Source organism: Pelodiscus sinensis, chromosome 16 (assembly GCF_049634645.1).
Source record: "Pelodiscus sinensis isolate JC-2024 chromosome 16, ASM4963464v1, whole genome shotgun sequence".
Taxonomy (NCBI): Eukaryota; Metazoa; Chordata; order Testudines; family Trionychidae; genus Pelodiscus; species Pelodiscus sinensis.
Window position 1 is genome coordinate 15,681,180 of NC_134726.1, and position 22,821 is coordinate 15,704,000.

The window sequence follows — 22,821 nt, forward strand, 5'->3', positions numbered from 1 at the left end:
AGGCCATGTGGCCTAACAGTTTCAGGCAGGGGAGGTATGAGACTGCCAGGGCAGTAAGCAGGATGCTCGATAGGTCTCGGATGGCATGGGCTCTGTCTATGGGTAGGTATGCCATAGCGGTTGTAGAATCTAGTCTAGCTCCAATGAATTCAATGGACTGGGCCGGAACCAGAGAAGATTTTGGTAGATTGATGATTAGTCCAAGAGTCTCGAAGATACCTCTTGTAGCGGTAACTGCAGTCTTGGCCTCTTGCATCGAGGGGGCCGTAAGGAGGCAGTCGTCGAGATAGGGAAAGATGGTGATGCCGGCTCGACGAAGGTACGCAGCTACGACTGCCAGGGTCTTCGAAAACACTCGTGGGGCTGCGGATAGGCCAAAGGGGAGCACCGCGTATTGGTAATGATCATTGCCCACGGTAAAGTGTAGAAATCTCCTGTGAGCTGGATGGACGGCAATATGGAAGTATGCGTCCTGTAGACTGAGGGATGCAAACCAATCCACTTTGTGTAGTGCTGAGATGATGGAGCCCAAAGTAACCATTTTGAATTTCTGTCTTCGCAGGTGGCGGTTGAGGCCGCGAAGATCCAGGATTGGTCTCCATCCGCCAGACTTCTTCTCGGTGAGGAAGTACCGGGAATAGAAGCCTCTGCCTTGGAACTCAGAAGGAACTACTTCTACCGCACCTATGGTAAGTAGGTGCATGACCTCCTGACGTAACAGAAATTCGTGAGAGGGGTCCCTGAAAAAGGATGGGGATGGGGGGTTGGTGGGAGGTAGAGTGGAGAAGGGAGACTCCAATAGGGGGATGGTACGCAGACCCTCGACAAGGGCGTCAAACTTGCTGCCGCTGTTGTTGTTGATTCTGATGCTTATTAGGCTGTTGGCAGCGACGTTGGGGGCGCTGCCTTTGTTTATGTTGGTCGTAGGGCCTGAAGCGTTGGGTGGAATAATAAGAAGAAGGCCTTTGTCTGTTATACGGCCATGCTCTCCTGCGCCTGAAAGGCGGAGTGTACATCCCGAGGGTTCTAAACGTAGTTCAGGAGTCTTTTCCGGAATGGAACACTTGATCCGTGTTCTGGGCAAACAAGGAGGCTCGATCAAATGGAAGGTCCTCCACCTTGGGCTGTAGATCTTTTGGCACAGAAGCAAGGTGGAGCCAAGAGGCACGTCGCATTACGACCGATGTCGCTGTAGTGCGGGAAGCCGAGTCGGCAATATCCAGAGATATCTGGAGTGCATTACGGGCTGTTGTATAACCCTCCTGCACAATGGATTTCAGTACATCCCTTTTGGAGTCTGGCAGATGTTGTATCAAAGGCACCAACTTCGAGTAATTATCAAAGTCGTGGTTAGCAAGTTGGGCGGAGTAGTTGGTCATCCTCAGTGTGGCTGATGCCGACGTATATACCTTCCTGCCGAGCAAGTCCAGACACTTAACTTCCTTGTCCGCAGCAGAGTTTCTCGATTGCACAGACTTCACCTTTTGCTGGGCTGCATCGACGACGATGGAATTAGGGGCGGGGTGAGTAAAAAGAAATTCTGCGTCTTTGGCGTCAACAAAGTATTTCCTGTCTGTGTGTTTATTGCTAGGGGGCACGGATGCCGGGGTTTGCCAGATGTCATTAGCTACTTCAAGGATAGCGGCATCGAAAGGGAGAGCTAGTTTCGATTTGTTGGATTGTTGTAAGTTTCTGAGGAGGGCATGCTGCTTCTGTGGCGCCTCGGAAGTACGTAGGTTTTGTGAATATGCTACCCGTTTAAAAAGCTCATGGAATTGTTTGTAATCATTCACGAGAGAGGGTTCGTCATTGAACACCGCATCGTCCGGGGAAGAGGAAGAGACATCTGTTGGAGAAGCCATGGGCTGTTGCTCTGCTACAGGTGACTGAGTGATATCGTCATGTGGGGCAGAGGCTGTTGAGGCATCACCAGTAGGCGTTGGTGGGTGTTGAGCCGGCGGGATAGAGTCCTGAGTCATTGGTCGTGGTGAGTATAATTGCTGCTGCTCTGGAGACGAGGTTGAGCATCTTGTGACAGAACGTGAACGATCACGATGGGGCGAGGTATACATACGATAACGAGAGTCACGGTGTGAATATTGCGGAGAGTAAGAAGTGACGCTCCTGTAGCGATAGTAACGGGAGCGAGGGGGAGATCACGGGGATTGTGAGCGGTGTGAATGGTGATATGGAGATCTCGAGTAGTATGTACGGTAGTAACACGGCAGTGTAATAGATTGCCTCGGAGATCTGTAGTAACGGTGCGTAGGAGAATAACCGTAATGGTGGTCCCTCCATCTTTGGCAAGGTGAGAGCAATGGCTCAGGGGAAAACACCGCCCTGTCGGGACTGGGGGAAGGTGTACGGGGATGGTGAGTCTTCCTTTGCGCCTTAGTCGGTACCCCCATGGATGGGGGAGCCCTGGGGATTGGACTACCCGGAATGGAGATGACTGAGGCAAAGTCAGAAACTTCCTCCGGGAGGCGTGGTGACCGAAGTGCGGAGGATGGGGATGGTGGTGCCGTATCATCCCCTGAGCCGTGGGGTTGTGGGCCCGTAGGGACTGGCGCCGAAGCAACGGACGGTGCTGGTTCAGCCGCACACAATGGGTGGTCGGTGCGGGCCGGTGCAGGCGTGCCTTGTATGTGCGGCGTAGCCGCATCCCCAGGTCTTGAATGGGGGCGGGTTGACCTGGGTACCGAGTGCTTTCTCGGCGCCGTCTCCAGTGTCTGCACTGGTTGTGGCTTAGTCTTCGGTGCCTGCTTAGGCTTCGGTGCCGGGTCGACTCTCGGTGCTGGGTTAGTCTGAGAGTCTTCAAGAGGCAACGGTGCCGAGTGTCTCGGTGCCGAGGACTGCACCGTATCTGGCTGCGGTGCCGCTCGGAGACTCGGTGCCGCAGATGATGGTGCCGATTCCGGACGACCTGGCGGGACCGAGAGCACTGAGAGTGCGGGGCTTGGCGCTGACGTACTACGGGCTTTGGGTAACTTGTCCACTTTCTGCGTGGGAGGGTAGCCCGATGAGCCTCGTGTCTCTCCTGCACTTAGGCTCCTGGATGGAGTGGAGCTTTTTCCCTCCCTGGACTTATGCAGGGCTGAAGCTTCCCGTTCTTCTACTGACGGGGGCTGAAGCGCCTTATTGAAGAGTAGCATCTTCAGGCGCATTTCTCTGTCCCGCCTCGCCCGTGCGGTCAACTTGGAACAGTGACCGCATTTCTGGGGGATGTGGCCCTCTCCCAGGCAGCGAATACAGTGGGAGTGGCCATCGGAGACCGGCATGGAGTCACCGCACGAAGCACATTTCTTAAAGCCAGGAGAGCTGGACATGTTTAGTGCGGCGGTCTCCGGGGGAAGAAAGAACTTGAGGAGCTGATCGGAGCGGCCCTCAGAGGTTATAACGGCAAGAGAAATTTTTTATTTTTTTTAACTATTAACTACTAACTAACTAACTAAGATAATAACTGACTAACACTATGTAGGAAGGGGCTAACTGGGAAAGAACAAACGATACGATTTCTCCTCAGGAGAGGAGCATGTTCCAAGTCCGTCTGCGGCCGTAGACGGTTAGGAGGAACTGGCGAGTTGGACCGCGCAACGCAGAAAAGGCGCGAACTCCACGGGACACTCTGCGCATGTGCAGTCCTCCAGAGGGGGCTACTGCTGGCGAAAACTTTCCGGTTTGCGGCGCCAGGACGAGCCCGACACCTGTAGTGGAGCACCCACGGGGACATCACTCGAAGAAGAACTGAATAGTCATGCAACTGCACCAAATGTTAGCAGTTACAGGACTACTCAATAGTCCCCACGGGTGGGGCCAGCAGCTAGCGTGCTCCCGGCCCCACTCCCAGAAAGACCCTCTGCTGCCTCTCTATCAGAGGCAACAGAGCGAGGTGACATGTGAAGCCCATCTAAAAACTCCTGCCTGCCACCCCATGCTGCTGTCTGATAGCAGCTTCGGTCCTCAGGGAGCTTGGAAACCCCATAGGGGCTGCAGCTGCAGAGCAGCCTCTGTCTGAGGTAGGCCCAGGGTCACTGCAGACAGAGGCTACTCCATGGGATGCCAGAACATCCCCCATCCACAGGGTGCTTGGACACCCCTCCCCCGTCCCCACAGAAAGGGGCTGTTGCTGTGGAGCAGCCTCCCCTTCCCCACCCTGCTGCCCCAGTGGTAGGGCAGGCAGCACCATGGAGCCAGTGCTAGGGGGAATCAGCTTTTAAATTGGTTTTCCCCATCACCGGCTCCCTGTCTGCCCTCCCTACTCCCCTCTGTAGAAGGCAGCAAGTGAGGGGGCAGGCGGGTCCATGGAGCCAGCATGCCTCACCCTCTGTGCTGCTGCCTCTCTTTGGGTATGTCTATACAGCAAAGTTGTTTCGAAATAACTTTTCTAGTGTCTACACAGCCAAACCGTTATTTTGAAATTAAATCGAAATAGCGGAGCGCTTATTTCGAATTTGGTAAACCTCATTTTACAAGGAATAATGCCAAATTTGAAATAGCTAATTCGAAATAAGCGCTGTGTAGATGCTTATTTCGAAATAGGGGGCTTCCAGCCCTTCCCAGGGTGCCCTAGTGGCCACTCTGGGCACAACCAGGAAAACTTCCTCTCCTCTCCCCCAGCCCCGGAGCCCTTAAAGGGGCAGACTCTGGCCACAGAGCCTGTGCCAGCTCCAGGTCTGCCAGCACAGAGCCAGCAGTCGCTGCCCCTGACACAGTGGCCCCACCATGAGCCAGGCAGCCAGCCCTCCACTGCTCTCTGGGCCCAGTCCCCCAGCTCCCAGGAGACTGCCAGGGGCCGAAGAAGGCAGGCACCTTCCTAGTCCAGTATGGAGATCATGAACCTAATTGAGGTTTTGGAGGAGGCCTCCAACGTCCATGATCTCCGCACTAGATGGAGGAATGCGGCCATCTACAGATGGATGGCTGACAGCCTGACCACCAAAGGGCACATGCACACCCAGGAGCAGGCGCGCATGAAAATTAAGGAGCTGAGGCAGGCCTATGCTAGGGCCACAGGAGGCAGCACCCAAACAGGGGCAGACACCTGCCTATTTTGATGCCCTGGACCGCATCCTGGGGTGGCGGGACAATCTGTGCCACCCCAGGGTCTTCGATCCTGGAGCAGAGGGCCCTGACCAGGGCGTGGAGGAGGAGCACCAGGAGCTGCAGGAGCCCAGAGGGAACATGACACGCAGCCAGGACCCCTGAGCCATCCCAGCAGATGAGGAGGCACAGACCGTCCCGCCCCCCCAGTGTCATCCGGGGAGGCAACAACATGTGAGTGCCTTCACTGTCCCCTTATTGGGGGCAGGGAGGGAGACCAGGGACCGCACGCATGGGCCTTGCTTACCACGGACCACGCAGCAACCTGTGCATGTGTGAGCATGTGTCATGCCACCCCTGGGCACGTGGCCCCAGCTGGCTGCCACACAGGGGCCCTGGCCTGTTAGCCACACACGTGTGTGAAGAGACATGACATGCTCCTGACTCCAGGGTGGGACACAACGGGACGCCCTCCCTCCACACGGCCATTCTACAGAGAGGCAGAGGACATCTTCCCCCCACTTCACACACACTATACACAGCACAGAGGCATGGGTACATCTCGGGGCAGCTCCCACTCCCAGGGATAGCCGGACATTCCGAAGATGGCCTGTGTGCAAGCACATAGGTTCTGATGGTGCAGGGAACGGTCATCTTCACCTTGCAGAGGGGGGCAGGGCTTCACCTTCTGTGTCCCTAGGGATAACCGACCACTTCTCTTGTTTCTCTACAGCCGCACCAGCTGTGCGTTCAGGGCGCACCACCCCGCCCGGGACATGCTCCCGCACCTGAGGGCTCTGCAGGACCACCCGTGCAGTGCAGGGGTACTGACAGCAACACGTGGGGGCACTGTGAGCCCTGCACCGTACCTCCAGAACTGGGTACAAGAAGACCTGGAGCTCTGGCGGGAGTAGCTTGCCCAGGGCCGTGCTATCTGCCAACACCTGCAGACCCTGGTGCAGAGCGTGCTGCCTCCTGCCACTCCAGCACCTGCTGCCTCCCCAGCTACCACTCCTTCTCCCCCTCCCGCTTCTCCTTTCACACCCTCCTCATTCTCCATCCCTCCTTCCCCCTGTTTCCCCGGGGATGCCAAGGCCCCGCATCCGCAGTGCTGGGAGACAGTTGGCCCAGTGAGACCCCCACCCCTGAACTTCCCCTCCCCCTTCTTCCCCTTGCTTCCCCCTTCCAGCTCCCTCCTCCCAGGTTTCACCCTCCCCTCTCCCACCCTCTCTCCTCCCTTCTCCCATCTTCTTTCCCCAGTCTCACCAGAGTTTAATTCCCCCTCTCCCCCAGTTTGTTAAATAAGACAGTTCATGTTTATGAAAAAATGTGTATTTTATTTTACATCAGGAAGGGGGCCGGGGGGGGGGGGGGGGGTAAGTGGAAGGCCGTAAGGGAGGAATGAGGCACAAGCCCCCAGTGGGGCAGACCAGGGAGACTGTTAGTGCTCCTCAGGGTGAAAGCTCTCCCACAGGGCCTCCTGGATACTGACACCCCCCTGATAGACCTTCCGGAAGGCAGCCTGCATCAAGTGCAGCCAGGCTCACAGCAACACGTCCAAGAGAAGCACCAGTACGCCAGCAACAGCTCTGGCTCCATGTTGCAGAGTGCTGTGATGTCCTGAGTGAGAGCAACCAGAGCACGCCAAGACAAAAATGCTTTGCTGTCCCTCATCGAGATAGACAAGCAAGCAAGGAAATGTGAGAATCGGCTGTCCGGGGTTGAGGGGGACCCTTTAAGCAGAGACCTCAGTTAGCCGCAGGCAGCAGCCCCACACAGTAAGTCCTGACCTGGTGCCCTGCCGGAACTGTTTCCAGCCAGCCTTAAATGCGATTCACAGTCTACTCAGTGTGGACGCACTATTTCGAAATAGCAAAACACTATTTTGAAATGCATTTTGTGGTAGACGTATTATTTCAAAATAACTTATTTCGAATTAACTATTTTGAAATAACGCTCTAGTATAGACATACCCCATGAGGGACAGCAGCGCAACGTGGGAAGGCACCAACTCCCACTTTCCCGGCCCCCTCTGCCTCTGATACAGAGATTACAATGGGGGGAATGCATGTAGTCAAGCCCAGGCTTATCGGTTTATTGTGTAGTTGTCCACACATTAACATCCCTAGTTTACATTCCACTAATTTTTCAACAAAAATAATTTTTTGAAATAACTATCTTCAGTTGCTTGGGTATGCTATGCACCCAAGGAGGAAACAGCTTTGATTAACTCACACTTAACACTTTGCATTTGTTGAAGATACAGTTTTCGTTCATGTAAACAAAAAGCCACATTTTATGTGCATTAGCCAACATTTTCAAGGTTGGGTGTTTAAAATTAGTTATAGTAAATGAAGTTGTTCACGATATGTTTCATAACAAAGAAAAATAACATGCATTACTTTGAAATGGTTATCAGACACATAAATGGAAATCTGACATATTTCACTCGAGTAATTAGAACATTATCTCCACTTATAAAAAAAATACACATTTCTGCACAACAAAGTAGGACAGCTCTGCCTCTAACTTGTTTTGTACTCACCATTCTTCCGTTCATTGAGGGGAGGTAAGTATTGGCTGGGCTGCAATGAGAGTTCCTGAAATTCATGAGCAACTGCTTCACTATGAGGACTAGGAGCAAGGTGTGTTAATGATCCTGAATCATCCTCAATGTCTGCTGTCCCTAAGTGGTCCATTGTGTTCAGGCAACTGGCCTCTTAATTACAGCACACCTATTAATCTGGGAAGGGAAAAAAAAGAGAAAAATATAAAGACACAATGCAGCTATATGTAATCATTCAGTATTCAGAACAATTATTTAATGTTTAAGATGATATGAGGCTTCAAATATTTTATCACTAATGACAAATCTGCAGATCTCCTTCATAAAACCTTCTTCATACCAAATAAATAAAACCAATGGTGAATGGTTTCTTAATATAAAGCTCATGTAGGTTGTTTGCTTCCTGATTTTCAGTTGCTAATTTTTTTAAAAAAAGTTAATATACACACACATTTTCTTAACATTACCTTTTCACATGAACAATTTTTGTAGGGGGCACAGGAATGTTTCATAATTGAAAAGACGACGGGAGACTGTCCACACAACACTCCACATCAAAATCATAGTTCACATTTTGAAAGAGGTTGAGAATCCCTCATCCAAGTTATTGCTATTTACCCACTGCACATATTTTATATCTGCAAAGATTTATCACGTTGTCAGTTACGCTTTGACTTTTTTGTAAAGGAGACCTTCGAAGGACTTTTAAAAAAGTTATTTAAAAGTCACACACACTTTTTTGGGGGGGAGGGGGGCTGCTGCTTTATGATACATAAAACACAGAAATTGTTTTTCTGCTTCTCATTTGACTTGAGGCATATCTACATTACAAACTTTGGTGAAATTACATTGACATATAGCCAAAGTTTGTATATTGCTTACATGCATGCGCATTTGCGTCAGCACAGCACGCGCTCACCAGCAGTGTTTGTGTCAAAGCAAAATGTTGGTATTCCAATGTGCTATACACCAGCATCTGGCACAATGTCTTTGGGGAAGTTTTCAGTGTATTGTAGAATAGAAAAGACTTGTCATGGCATCTCCAGGAACTAGGAACTTCCCATGAATTCTTGGAAAACCACACAAATCAAACTAAGAGCTTCCATGAACATCCCAGCATACAACATTCTCCATCTTATAATGCCATTTATATCCCAATAATGTGTGTGCCTTTTTAAAAAACCATCTCACAAACCTCAACAGCACTTTTTGGTATCTGCCATCTCTGACAGAAACAAGCAGTCTGAAGAGTTCTACACTATTCTTATGAACTCTGTAAATGCAGGACACATAATTCTCCTGTATTTGCAGATGTGCAACGAGTACTAATGGGGGACAATGACTTTTTCCAAGACTGTTTTTGACAGCACACAATGAATATAATTCAAGGTAGCCGTTGGCACTTATGGAGCAGCTACAGACCTTAAATCACCACTTCTGGGCCCAAGAAACTATCACTGACTGGTGAGATTACATCTGGGTGAAAAAAACAGCCCCATGGGTATAGCTGCCATTTGTGTTCTGAATATTATCTGAGGCAAAAGGGACCAGGTGCCTATTGCCTTTGAACAGCCAAACACAAAGGACACTTCAAGAGCTCAATGTGGCTATTGCGAGGGGAGGGGGTTGAAAGAGCATTTTTACAGTCAGTTGAAGTCATGTACTGTACAGTACTGTTTTCTGGGCCTACCACTTTGGGTGCTGATCAGAACTGTGTACTGCTTGCTGTACATTTATAAATATGACTATTTTCCTGTACCTAAGAATTGTGCTGCTTTGACTATTGCTGTGCATTCTGCCTTATTTGTTGTGAACTAATAATGATAACGTGATGCTCCAAAACAGAACTTTACTGAGTATAGAAAAACAATGTATCAAATATTTAAGCAACATAATACAAATTAACATAAATTAACAGAACTTTAAAATAGGAAAGGGAATGAATATTTTGATCCATTTGTGTGTACACATGTAGTCCATTGTGGCTACCCACGCATCAACAGTGGTCCTCCCAGGTCACTGGATAAGAATACATGATTTTCCTTGCTGTCCCTCCCTGGCCATCAAAGTGGTAGGGATTAAGATGTGGCCTATGGTGCCACATTGTAAATTATAGTGTTTAAGAAACAGCAACTATGGAGTTTTCCAAAGACTTTAAAGATTTAAAGTCTTAGATTTTTGGTCAACCAGGGTCTGCAGTATTTGGGTTTGTGGCCTGAGAAGACTTGATGCATTCTTATGTCCTGATGTATTTTCCCTCTCCTCTTCCTGCTTGAATTACTGGGCCTGTCTCCTATTCTCTTTTAACTTCTCCATGCTGTTGGTCATACTGGCCATCCAAGCCCTTTGCTCACAGTCCAGTTTGTCACAGAACATATCCTTCCAACTCCTGCTCATGTGGGTCAGGCATTCCGTGGGTGTAGAAGGTGAGCACCTCTCAAGGCAGCAATGCCAGAAGCTGCTGATAAAAACAGACAGATGTGCCATTGGATTTACAGTTACCATGGAAAAGGGAAAATAAGTTTCCAAACTTCCTTCTCTTATTCCCATAAACACTTTCAATAAGAAATGCTTATTGACACTACAGCTTTGGATCACTATGGTACAGCACCACTCTCTAGCCCCAGCCACAGTGAGTAGCCATCCAGGATGGTTATACTACTTGCCTGTTTACTGCAAAGATTCCAGCTAAACTCACTGCAGAATAGCATACAAAGAAAGGAGGAAACCATCTATAGAAACTTTTGGGAGAGGATTGTGAAGTATCACCATGAAAGTTTCATCAAGATGTCTCAGAACAAAATGGTCATCTCCATGTACATAAATCAAGTGTTCCACGTGCCACCCTGCTCCATATACCAACAGGATAATGAAAAGTGGGTGCCAACTCTCTTTCTGTCCTACTTCTACCTCTTCCTGTATGAGTAAAACAATGAAAAAGTGATAGTTTCGTCATGATAACTTGCGAGTAGAGCTGGGAACCGTCTTAAAATTTAAAGATCGTAAGGAAAAATGCATGCACACACTTACCCAAGTTTCCTTCCCCTTCATTAGGCTCATCCATACTTGCATGATGGAAATGGCTAAACTGTGGTGAGTCTCAAATGAGTCCTGCCTCATGGCATGGCTGAAACCCCATGCAGTTTCTTCCTCCCTTATCCTTACTCACTGATCTCTCGGTCTTCCCAGAGATATGAACAGTGGTATGAAAGGTGCTGGTGAGTCTCCATCAAGTATGGTACACAGCTCATTTGTAAGAGAGGCAGGTCTGCAGCTCTGCACCAGATCTATTAGCAGCCTATCTTGCCTTGTACTATGCCTCGTAAGTTTCCTTCACTCACTTTCACAAGGCATTACTGCTGATCCCTGTCATACTCTTTGCCTGCATCCCCTGGGCAATTTATTTATAAATCTCCATATTTCTATGGGTGGTCCATAGTGGTGCTATACAGCCTCTTCATCATAGGCCCAAAGATCCAATACCTCCTGCCTTCTCCAGGCAGGTATGAATCTAGTGCGTGGAACTGGCATGGCTGGCTGGGAAGCTGCACACAACAAGGGAGAGCTTCTACATATGCTCACCAAGGTGGCCAACTGAAGACAAGGAATTTCAAACACACACGCAGGGTTTTAAAGCACGCACGCATGTGTGTATGTGGTTTGCAGTCTTTATGATTCTCAAGCAGTGGATTCTCAATCTGTGATCAAAGATTTCAGTCTCATTGAGGGACAGCTATTGGAGGACTGTAGCATAGATATCAGCCTCCTCTGGGCACAGGAGGGTGCTCAGCTCCATGCTTTGTCCCAGACCCCTCCCTTACCTGACCTATTCCTGAAGCTTCCACCTCTGCCCTGTCCCACCTCTACCCCCTGTTCCTGCAAGTCCCCACCCCTATCCCGACCTACCCTTCCCCTTGAGCATGCCCTAACCCTGCACCCCCCCTTCCCCCCTTCTTCCCACAGCTGCTTGCGCACTCTAAAACAGCTGACTGCAGCAGGTGGTAGGCACTGGGAGGAAGGGGGAGGAGTTGACTGGTAGGGCCACCAGCTGGCAAGAGGCACTGGGAGATGGGGGGAACTGTCTGCCAGTGGGTGCTAATTTTTGTGTGTGGATATACTATCCACGGAGCACCCATTGCGTCGGTGCCTATGAATACAGGTGATATAGCATCTAACATTCAGTGGATCAACCTCAGTAGATCAAGTATGGCTGCGCATTAGTAAAGGAAGGGGCTTTACTGCACTACTATAATGAAACACATCATCTGGAGACAAATGTAAGTGTTGACACATGCACAAATATGTCACTGCAAAGCAACTTACATCAACCTAACCTTATAAGAAAAGCCATAAAAACTATAAAGCATGTCCACTCTGGTTTTTCCCTGAATTTGCTGGAAGAATTTGGAGGAAGGGCTCAGCTGTTTACTGTGAACTTTTACATCTTTATTGAAAGAGTTGCACAACTAAACTTTTATCAAGACAACTTTTCTGCTACGTGCTCATTAGATAGTGGAGTTAATTAGGCATTGACAACAAAAATGTTAAATAGGCTTACTTAAAAATCCCTTTCCCTCTCAATTGGCTCTGCTTTTAATTTCTTGCTATGTCATAATTTCTTATTCTAGCATGGAAAATTCCAGAAGAGACAACAGAAGTTCCAATGTTTAAAAAAAAAAAAAAAAAAAAATCCAACCCTCTCATGCTATTTTACATAATAAAAAGGTAAAACCAGGACTTTCTTTCTTTGCAATTCCTTATATTAGGAATGATGCTTAGAAGCCTCATGAACTAAAATCGTCCCCCACTATACTATTTCAAATAACAATCAAATGGTAACAACTGATATCGTTAAAATTCCTAAACCAGTTTCCATTTTAATGTCATTTTTTCACTTGCTTTTAACTTTCTAAAACTGTCACTTTTGGACTTTTTTTTCCTCTCTCCCTTTCTGTGCTTGTGTGTATGCGCATGTCTTTGTGTAAAGTGGAGCAAAATCCCTTTAGCCTTTCTTGAGTCCTGAAAAGGTGAAAAAATACAGACTTATTGTAATTTTAAAACATTGTTAACCTCTTTTCCCTACATAGAACTCAACTCCATAGTTCTCCATAGTTCTCAGTGAATAACTCAGAAATACAGCTGGATAATAATGTTATAGGGCATATTAAAAAAATCACTAACTTTTTTTTGAATGTCAGTACATATTATCTATCCCCAGTGATGGATGCATTGTATAATATTAGCTAGCAATATTGAAGACCATAAGACTCTTTGAAAGTTGTAGTGGATCCTATTTAAGTGAGCATACAGACTTCAAATACATAAAACTGATTCTCCTATGTTAAATAAAGGTGAGTTAATCTCACTGATAGTGTACAGCATGTAATACTTTAAATTTGTGAAACATCCTCCAAAAAAACTGAACTCCTCTTAAGAACAAAAACAGGAGGAGAAATTTTATTAGACGTCACATAACACTTCACATTCTCAAAACACTGTATACAGACTAGCTAATGAATCCACAGTAGCTCTGTATTATGGAAAAAGCTGTGTGCATGAAAAACTACAAAGTCAATAATTTTATGGTGACTACAGCAGCTACTCATTGAACAATATTCTACAAATGCTAAATGTTCATTTGGAGTTCAATTCAGCATAAACATAAAATTCAATCTGAAAAATAAAAATAATCTGGACAGACCACAATGGTTATGCCAACCTCCCAAGAACTCAATGGGACACCAAGTATAATAGTCCTCCCTAGTTTATTTTTTGCCAAGCAGCAGCAATATCCAAGCAAACAACAGAAGAAAGCACAATTTGGCATTCACCACACTATTCATACTGTTCACCTCAATGAAGCATAGATGACAAGTTCTATTCAACCACATGTAGCACTTTGTGGAATTTTAAATGTGTTATTTTGCATATTTACAGTAAAACTGCATATAATCAAATTTCAATTTTAAACACATATGCCAATTTAGCACTGCTGAAAAGCAACCCTGGTGCATGAAGCCCTCTGTTTATCTACTCTACAAATCTAGCCTTCTCATACATTCTGCCAGCATGTCTCAACCTTAATCATGTGAAGTGACTCTTGTAATGAGGATTATAGCTAATCACAGAACAAGGTCAACTTTTCCCTTTCAAAATCTTAAAGCAAACTGAAATCATTACAGGACTACATGCTTTGAGACACATTCCTAAAGGGAAAGGGGGCAACAAGGAGATAATGGGGCACATGAGAGCAATGAGGAAAGCTGGCTCATCAGGAAATGACAGCTCATAGGAAAAACAGGGACACAAACTAATTTGGGGAGAGAAGCGCTAAAGGGGGGCAAGTGGGAAACTCAGGATCTAATGGGAATAACGGAACCAGGGACTTCTAAGAGCCATGGTTGAAGAGGATCTAATAGATATAATAGGTTGAGGACAGGCATAGACTTTGACCAGTTGCATAGATGAATCTAATTGGTATAAAAAAGAAAGGGGACCTCAACTCACCCACCTCCCCACACAGACTTTCTGAGGTCCCATTACCACAACTGACCGTCACACTTTGTGTAAACTCACAAATTTAGCAGAGGCATCTAGAACAACATGAGCTATGGAAACTATTTCAAGAAGTCCTCTCCCCTTTGCTCGTCTCCCATATTAATTTACTTACTTGCAGCTTTTATTTTGATGTATATGAAAACAAAAGAAGGGGAGATGAATAACTTTTCAGAGTCTGCAGGGCTCTCATGTCAGAATTAACAGTATGTAAAGGAAGTTCCAAGAGCATCTATCAAATCTGTAAGAAGCTTAAGTTTACTTTGAAAGCTTCAATTTTTCATTTTCATTTTGTGCATTTTCCTTTTTGGGGTCAGGTTTTTTATATTAAGATTCTAACTTACTTCATTTGAATTGATCACAAGTTATTTCTAACATGCTTTTACATCCAGTAACTGTCAGTTTTAAACAGGTGGAATGTCTTGTGATTAAGGTGATAGGTGACTAAGGTGTAAGACTGGGAATTGGGAGACTGGTCTTATACTCCCAACTCTGTCACAAACACCCTGTGACAGTTTGGGCAAGTCCTTTCATATATATATATATACACATATACACACACAGACACACAGACACACACATACATACCTCATTTACCCATCTGTAAAACAAGGGGTGCAATTTAGCTCACCCGAGAATTATGAACAACTCACTAGAGCTTGTTAAACACTACCTAGTTATTCTACATGGACCTTGTCTCTGGAGTATCTGAACACTTCTCCATCTTCCTATGGAAGGTACTTCAGAAATACTAAATATTACTATTACTGAAATTTTTACATAAATCATAATTTGGTGTTCCTTAAGTACTACATTTTCATACTATTGTGGTAAGTTTCCAAAAACTATTCCTAACCCCAAAATCTACAAATTCGTTTTAAAACAACAAACAACAACAACAACAAAGTACAACAAAAAACCTCTCCTTGCATATAAAAATGTTATTTGACAAATTATTATTTTTCTCAAAATAAAATGTGATGGAGGATGTGGGGGGGGGGGGGGGGAGGGAACCCAAAGAATTAGTATCAGTAGCTTTGTTACAATGAACTGTGGAGAGATGAAAAAAAAAACCCACACCCACCACCACATACTGTAATTTCATAACTTGTAAAGAAGAAATATACAAAGGAATTTTACTTTTATGGAGGAAAATTTCCTAGTGAAAGAAAATAATGTGTCGGATATCTGGAAAATCCACCACCTTTGAAAGATCAAATGGAGCTCTACTCCTTTATATGTTGGTACATTTCCCCTCTCCCCCAAATATTTAAAATCTCAGAAGTATCTGAGATTATTTCTTGTCACAGGGCAATATTGGCCCTTTCAGAAAGAGCTGCCAAAGAACAGGGTGCTACGTATGTTCCTGGAAGGAAGCTGTAGATGGTTTCTGAGGGAAGGCTGAAGGCAGGGAAGAAGCCAAAAGGGTTTACAGGCTGACTTTCCCAAGCCAGAGAACCAGGGCCAGAGGACTGAAGATAAGAGCAACACAAGGAGCTGTCTGCTAATTTCTAAACCGGAGAGCCAAAACCATGGACTGGAGAGTGCTGAAGTCAAAGAAGAAACAGAAGGCTGAAGAACTGGACCCACAGGAATACTTTGCTCTCCTGCCAAGGATGATTTCCCAGCAGAAAAGCTATGAGGGTACCTGTTTGGAAGGAAGAGGTTACACTCCAGGTGTAAAGGTTGGGGTTGTGGTCCTAGCAGACGGATAGAAAAGGATTGATAAGGATCATAGGTATGGTGAAAGATGCAACTGTGTGGTTTGCTCTTTGGAATGGACTACAGAATGTGCAACTTTAAGGACTCTCTCACCATGATGATAAATGGATTGTTTGGGGAATTTTGATGGATTATATTGCACAAGGTGTTTTTTTTAAATGAACTGGCGCCAAGGAACATATTATTGAGTTCACAGAGAATGTTGTGGAGTCTTTAGCATATCAGAGACACAACAGAGGCAGGTGAACTAAGTCATTCGTGATCTGCTGCAGGAAGACGCTGCAGGAAGACACTTCAGGTAGAACTGCTCAATAGGAGTACAATGAAATCCATCATCAGATTGCTGAACAATCCCAAAGTTTAAGAAAATTCAAACAGGGTTAAAACTTACAATTTCAAGGATGTGGAAATGGACTGTTTTTCTAATTCAGTAAGTCCATGCTGATATGCAGCAAAAGTGTTCTTAATTCTTTAATTATGCTTTATTTTTTATATGTATAGTTACATAAATATACTTTTCCAAAGGACATACCTTTATAAAATGTATAAATCCACTAACAAACATCAAGGGATACCTTGAATAGCTCTATTACAAAAAATGAAATGTAACTTATCCCACAATAATGGGATCCCACAATAACTCATCTCATAATCCCATAAAGGGGCACCAAGCAATTAATATTAAAATCTTTGTTCCCACAGAAAATTTGAGTAAAAGAACAAGCTAAGTGCTGGGAGCATCCCACTTCCTAACTTAAGGTAGGATGTGAAGTGCTTACTTAGTTTCCTTGCTCTGGCATAATACAGCTGATATGATGCTGAGGTCTCTTCCAGTTCTATGATTCTATGATACTCTGCACCCTACTGTGTTGCTCTGTGCCATTTGTTGTGGACCCGCTTGGCCGTGTCCCTGCTATCTGTTCATCTCATCTACATGAAGTTACCTTTTCTCTACTTTTTCATGCCTTCTGGCTGTAAAGTTCTGAGGGACTGTCCTTACCAGAGTTCACACCACCGTGCTTAGGTTTTATAAAAGATTTCAGCCTCAACTTTTTATTTCTTGGATTTAATAACTTTATCTAAGGCAATATTTACACACACAAGTTATACTTTTTTCACCATACTAATACAATCCCCTAGCATGGAAGCAGCTAAACCTGTAGAGCTTAATCCTGTATGAGAAAGGAGCTAAATTACATCAATACCAATATAATGATTTTAGTTTAAAAAAAGAGTCATGCCCCCAAATTTAAATAGTTACACTTGTATAAAATCTTTCTGTAGAAGCCAGGCCTCAGACTCTTAAAATACAAATTATGATTATTTTCTATTTCTTAAAAACAGAGAGTAAAAAGAGATCCACATGACTTTCTAAAGTGCTATTTAACATTGTAACTAAGTATTATAAACTAATCCTTAAATTTGTGTGTATTAGTTCAAATACTACACCAAAGACTCGTCCCCACTTCGAGGCTCAAGTGGGATCAATATTAATCTTTTGACTTCTTGGAGAAACGCTGCTAGACTGTTACATGACTCTTACTTAGGGAAGTCAACTCAGAGAACTGGGGCTTGCCTGAGTCTTAGAAATTGCAATACCTTACCTGGCTCATCCTTACCTCCAAAGATTATGTGTTTCACAGATCGGCTTTCTGACTCCTGGAAAGTCTCCCATAGTTAGTCAGTGTTCTACCAGCTGCATCTGCTATCACAGATTACAAAGGGACAGGCTCACTCTCTCATTTTTAGAAGCCCCCATGGGAAAGACACAAGCTAAGGACCAAGACCCATACTTGAATAGGGAGCTGGCAGAGAGCATGATTCCCTCCACTCCTGAAAAAATCAGGGCTGCTCATCATTATCACAGCAGTTATTCTCTGCCCATGAGTTTGAGGAATTGTCCACAGTATCACCATTACAATCACCAGGCCCTATTTAGCTCTGAAAGTTGCCAAGAAGAAATCTAATATTTAAATTGTGGTCAACCATCTTGTCCCCACATTTTTTATCACCATAATCAGAAAGGAGAGATGGGAAGATAAACTGCAAATGATTATTGAAAGGCAGTGGCGGCAGGGGGGAGAGACACTTAAATCACAGAAGTCTAGTAAAATTGGGACTCTCTGCTCCACAGAGTAAGTCCCAGAACTAGAAAAGCTAAAGGTGATATATCATAATTACTGAGGCATGGCTAGAATACAGGAAAATCTTGCAAGATACCTGTCTCCAATTTTGTTTGACGCAATTCAGTAGGTGGTCTTAATGTTTTAAGTATGTACTAACATTCACCCAGGAGAAAAAGAAACTAACATAAAGAATAAAAAAAAGAAAACTTGAGGGGACAAAAATACAGAAAAAAATACATGAATAAAGAAGAAGAATGTTGAAGAAAAACAGAGATATCTATGACAGATAAAACCACACTGTGCATTAAAATTTTTTGATCATTCTCTTAATCTAAAAATGGGGTGAATAATATTAAAGATAAAAATCACAGGGCAATATCCACATAATTACATATTAAATTAACCTCATTTATTTACTAAAATAAACATATGTTTACAGTATTTCAGTTAGTATTCATAACTCCTTTGTTTGGAATTAATACCCTTAATCAAACATATAACAGAGTTCTAAATCTCTTTTGCCTTCAAATTTGATATTTTAGTCTTGTGAAGCAAATTTTCTCTCTGCTTCCCACCTACTACAGTGCACATTACAGTATTATGTAAGTAATCACAGTATTATTTATTTCCCATTATAGAATCCTAGGGCTGGAAGAGACGTTGGGAGGTCACCGAGTCCAACCCCCTGCCCAAAGCAGGGTCGACCCCAACTAAATCATCCCAGCCAGGGCTCTCTCAAGTCAGGACTTAAAAACCTCTAGGGATGAAGATTCTACCACTTCCCTAGGTAAACCATTCCAGTGCTTCACCACCCTCCCAGTAAAATAGTTTTTTCTAATATTCAACCTAGATCTCCCCCACTGCAACCTGAGACCATTGCTCCTCGTTCTGCCATCTTTCTCTACTGAGAACAGCCCCTCTCCAGCCTCTCTGAAATTTCCCTTCAGGTAGTTAAAGGCTGCTATCAAATCCCCCCTCATTTTTCTCTTCTGTAAACTAAACAAGCCCAAAACCCTCAGCCTCTTTTCATAAGTCATGTGCTCCAGCCCCCTGATCATTTTTGTTGCCCTCTGTTGGACTTTCTCCAATGCATCCACATCCTTCCTGTAATGGGGGGGGGGGGGGGCAAGAACTGGATGCAGTACTCCAGATGTGGCCTCACCAGTGCCGAACAAAGGGAAATAATCACTTTCTTAGATCTGCTGGCAATGCTCTTCCTAACGCACCCTATATGCCATTAGTCTTCTTGGCTACAAGGGCATATTGTTGACGCTATCTTAAATCGAATTAATTTTTTTTTTAAATAGTACTGTATTAAAAGTCTGAATTATCAGATTCCAACTTCAAAAGTATTTTCTGGCCTCAAATTCAGTTATATTAACAGGAATCTTGGCTAACAATTTTAAAATACCTCAGTGGAGCTATACTTTAGAACTGAGTTCAGTATTGATTCAATTTTTCAGTTATTTATTTTCGCAACTGATGCTTTTAAATAGAAGTCAGATAAACTAATGAATGAAATTTAGACTGGCCCATATTTTCTCATCTGGGTGAATGGGCATAGGGGTTTCCTCAGCATGTGATACAAGGCATTACAATCACCCTCACCTTTCTGATGGAAGAGTAATAACTCAACAAAATCTCAGAGTTACATCTATCTTGGACATTTATTCTTAGGTGACAATGGGGTTCAATGATGCTTATTGCATGCTTTCATTGCTAGCTAAGCTGTAAAAGAATGCTATATAAATCATTCTAAATTCTGTTATTCATTAGAAAATCAACTTCATATTTGTACTTACACTAGGATTTAAACGTCTGTAAACAGTCCTTGGAAAACATCTGTATCATCCCACATGCATGTTATTTAGAACCCATTTCTCCCTCTCTCTCGCTAAACATTTCCTATGGGAGGACAGAGTGACATCATCAGGCCATCTGCATCCTCATGCCGCACTGCTACCTGCCTCCGCACTCAGCTGCTTGCTGTGGCCAGTCTTGGTGCCATCCTCTCCGGGAGTGGGCTGCTCCAGCTCTGGCTCCCACTTCAAGCCCTGAGAGTCCCCTCTGTCATTCAAGCCGGATCCCTCACCTCCCCGTGCTGCGCTGGATCCCCTCTGCATCCAAGCTTAACCCGCTCCCCACCTAATTCCCCCAGGCCATGCCGGGTCCCCTCTGCCATACGAGCCTGACCACTCCCCACACGCACACCCCCCCCCCCAGGCTGTACCGGGTCCCCTCCATCATCTAAGCCCGAACCCTCGTTACTGGGCCATCCCTCATCCCCTCCGCCATCCTAGCCTGACTCTCCCTCCCTAGGCAGCTCCACGTCCACTCCAAGATCTGAGCCTGGCCCCCCACCCAGCCCCATCACGCCTTCTGCAGAGACCCCACACCCCAGCCCACTCCTGCCCCCTATCCCCAGCCAGAAACGTACCCCCAGCCCACTCCTGCTCCCTCCCTCCTGACCAGATGCCTATCCTGTGGGGGAGGGGAAGAGGGGTGGGAGGGGTTGGTGAGCGTAGCGAGCAGGGGGCAAAGAAAAAAAAAACTTGAAAACCGTAAAAGAATGCACTTAGCATGGACGGCACATTGTAGGCTGGGGGATGCTGTGCCTCCCCAAACAGCCTGGCATGGTCCTCCTACCCATGCTCAGCCCCCAGATACCTTCCTACTATTCCTTTGTCCTGCTTGCTCTTCCCTAACCCATGCTTGCAGAAGCAGGCCAGCACAGCACTGGGGATCAGAGTGGCTGGCACTGGGACCATACCACCTGCCTGGCAGTCGGGGCTCTGTGGTGTGACTGAGGGCCCACCAGGGCACTGTAGTCGGGGGCACTCTGGTGCACTTTTGCAGAGGAGCTTTAGCAGAAGAGAAGGATGAGGCCTCAGGCAGAATGGGAGAAGCTGAGGCCTTCCCAACACTCAGCTCACCAGCTGCCCAGGGCACAAAGCACGTGGCACTTAAAGCCAAAGTAATGCACTTGAACTAAAGAAATAAAGAACAGGATTAAATCCACAGCAGTTTATTGAAAAAAGCCACCAAGGAACATAAGAAAAACTTAGAAATAGCAAGGCAGAAAAAAAGACTTATCAAAACTAATCCAACCAGTTTATCATGTCCTGCAGACCAAAATGATAAAAATAAGTGTTTGTTTCCTCTCTGACATCCAGCTACAGGCAGTCCCCGGGTTACGTACAAGATAGGGACTGTAGGTTTGTTCTTAAGTTGAATCTGTATGTAAGTCGGAACTGGCGTCCAGATTCAGCCGCTGCTGAAACTGACCGCCAGTTCTGACTTACATACAGATTCAACTTAAGAACCCCAAGTCAGCTGCTGCTGAAACTGATCAGCAGCTGATTCCAGGAAGCCCGGGGCAGAGCAACTGTGCTTCGGGCTTCCTGTAGTCAGCGCTGGTCAGTTTCAGCAACGGCTGACTTGGGGACGTCTGGGGCAGAGCAGCTGGGGTGCTGCTGGGTTGGTCCAGTAGCACCGCTCCTCGGCGCTACTGGACCAACCCAGCAGCACCCCAGCTGCTCTGCCCCACGAGTCCTGATTCAGCCGCTGCTGAAACTGACCAGCAGCGGCTGAATCAGGACGCCTGGGGCAGAGCAGTTGGGGTGCTGCCGGGTTGGTCCAGTAGAGCCCAGAGCGGCACTGCGGGACCAACCAGCAGTGCCCCAGCTGCTCTGCCCCAGGGTCCACAACAAAACCCTGGTCTGCTGGGGGGGGGCACACTAGCTGCGCCCCCCCCAGCAGACCAGGGACATAGGGAGCAAAGCGGCAGCGGGGGGGTGCCTCGCCTCTGAGGCTTTGCTCTGGCGCCGGACCGCTTTGCTCTGGCGCCGGACCGCTTTGCTCCCGGTGCCCCTGGTTTGCTGGAGATGGTCCCCAGCAGACCAGGGGCACCGGGAGCAAACCCGCAGCCGTGGCGGGGTCCCCGCCCTTCTGAGGCTTTCCCAGAGCAACGCCTCAGAAGCGCGGGACCCCCCGCTGCTGCGGGTTCGCTCGCGGTGTCCCTGGTCTGCTGGAGACGGTCCCCAGCAGACCAGGGGCACCGGGAGGAGCTTTTCTCGCCCCAGAGCTCGAGGTGGCTGACCGCTGCCTGTGAGCTCCGGGGCGAGAAAGCCCCATTCGTAAGTGCAGATCCGACATAAGTCGGATCCACGTAAGTCGGGGACTGCCTGTACTTCATAACCGAAAAATGTACTTTACATCAAACAAAACCACATTCATTTTCAATCTCTGACAAGCAATTTTTAAAAGCATCTTCTTTTGCTTAACAATTTTGCTAGTACAGTATTCATTGAAGTTGCATAGAAATATTTATCTGAGATTTAGCATATTTTGCTGAGCGGTATTATTTGTATTGTAGCTGCAAGTCAACCCACAGGGACTGAGACTTCATGGCACCAGACCCTATATAAATACATAATAAATGAGTGTGATAGTTTTGTTTTTAAAAAGTATTTTTATAAAAGCCATTTCTTATGACCGTAACCCAGCTGAACAGGTTCTTGTAGAGCTAATTAGCACAGCACTGTGACTCATTAGAAAGATTAATTTTGACAAAAAACATCTCAGTCAAGAGAACAGTGAGATAACAGTTAAAGAAAATTGGAAAAACCTGCAAATGCAACACTAAAGCACAGGAGCAGATATAAGTATATAGATGGGAAAAAGTTGATTAAACAGAGAAAAAGGAACATGGGAATGAAAGAAACTGACTGGTAATTCTCAAAATCACCGTTTCAAAAGAAAACAGACTCAAACGCTTAAAACAAATCATTCTAGTCCTTAATCAGGTGTCCA

General features: G+C 46.0%; 1 protein-coding gene across 13 annotated transcripts in view; it reads right to left on the reverse strand.

Annotated features, from left to right (window-relative positions):
• Positions 1-22,821, reverse strand: part of MRTFB (myocardin related transcription factor B) — a 266,743-nt gene that overhangs the window by 163,394 nt on the left and 80,528 nt on the right. For 6 of the 13 annotated variants that reach the window (XR_012896130.1, XM_075899342.1, XM_075899340.1 and 3 more), the window contains 2 exons: positions 9,600-10,067; positions 7,586-7,783 (listed from right to left, as the gene is read on the reverse strand). Coding sequence is in view for 12 of the 13 variants with exons in the window: in XM_075899342.1 (XP_075755457.1) it covers positions 7,586-7,739 (154 nt within the window). In the remaining variant the exon portion in view is untranslated. Of the gene's footprint in view, positions 1-7,585; positions 7,784-9,599; positions 10,068-17,502; positions 18,197-22,821 lie in introns of those variants that run through there. The other 7 variants (XM_075899337.1, XM_075899334.1, XM_075899336.1 and 4 more) reach the window with 4 other exon arrangements.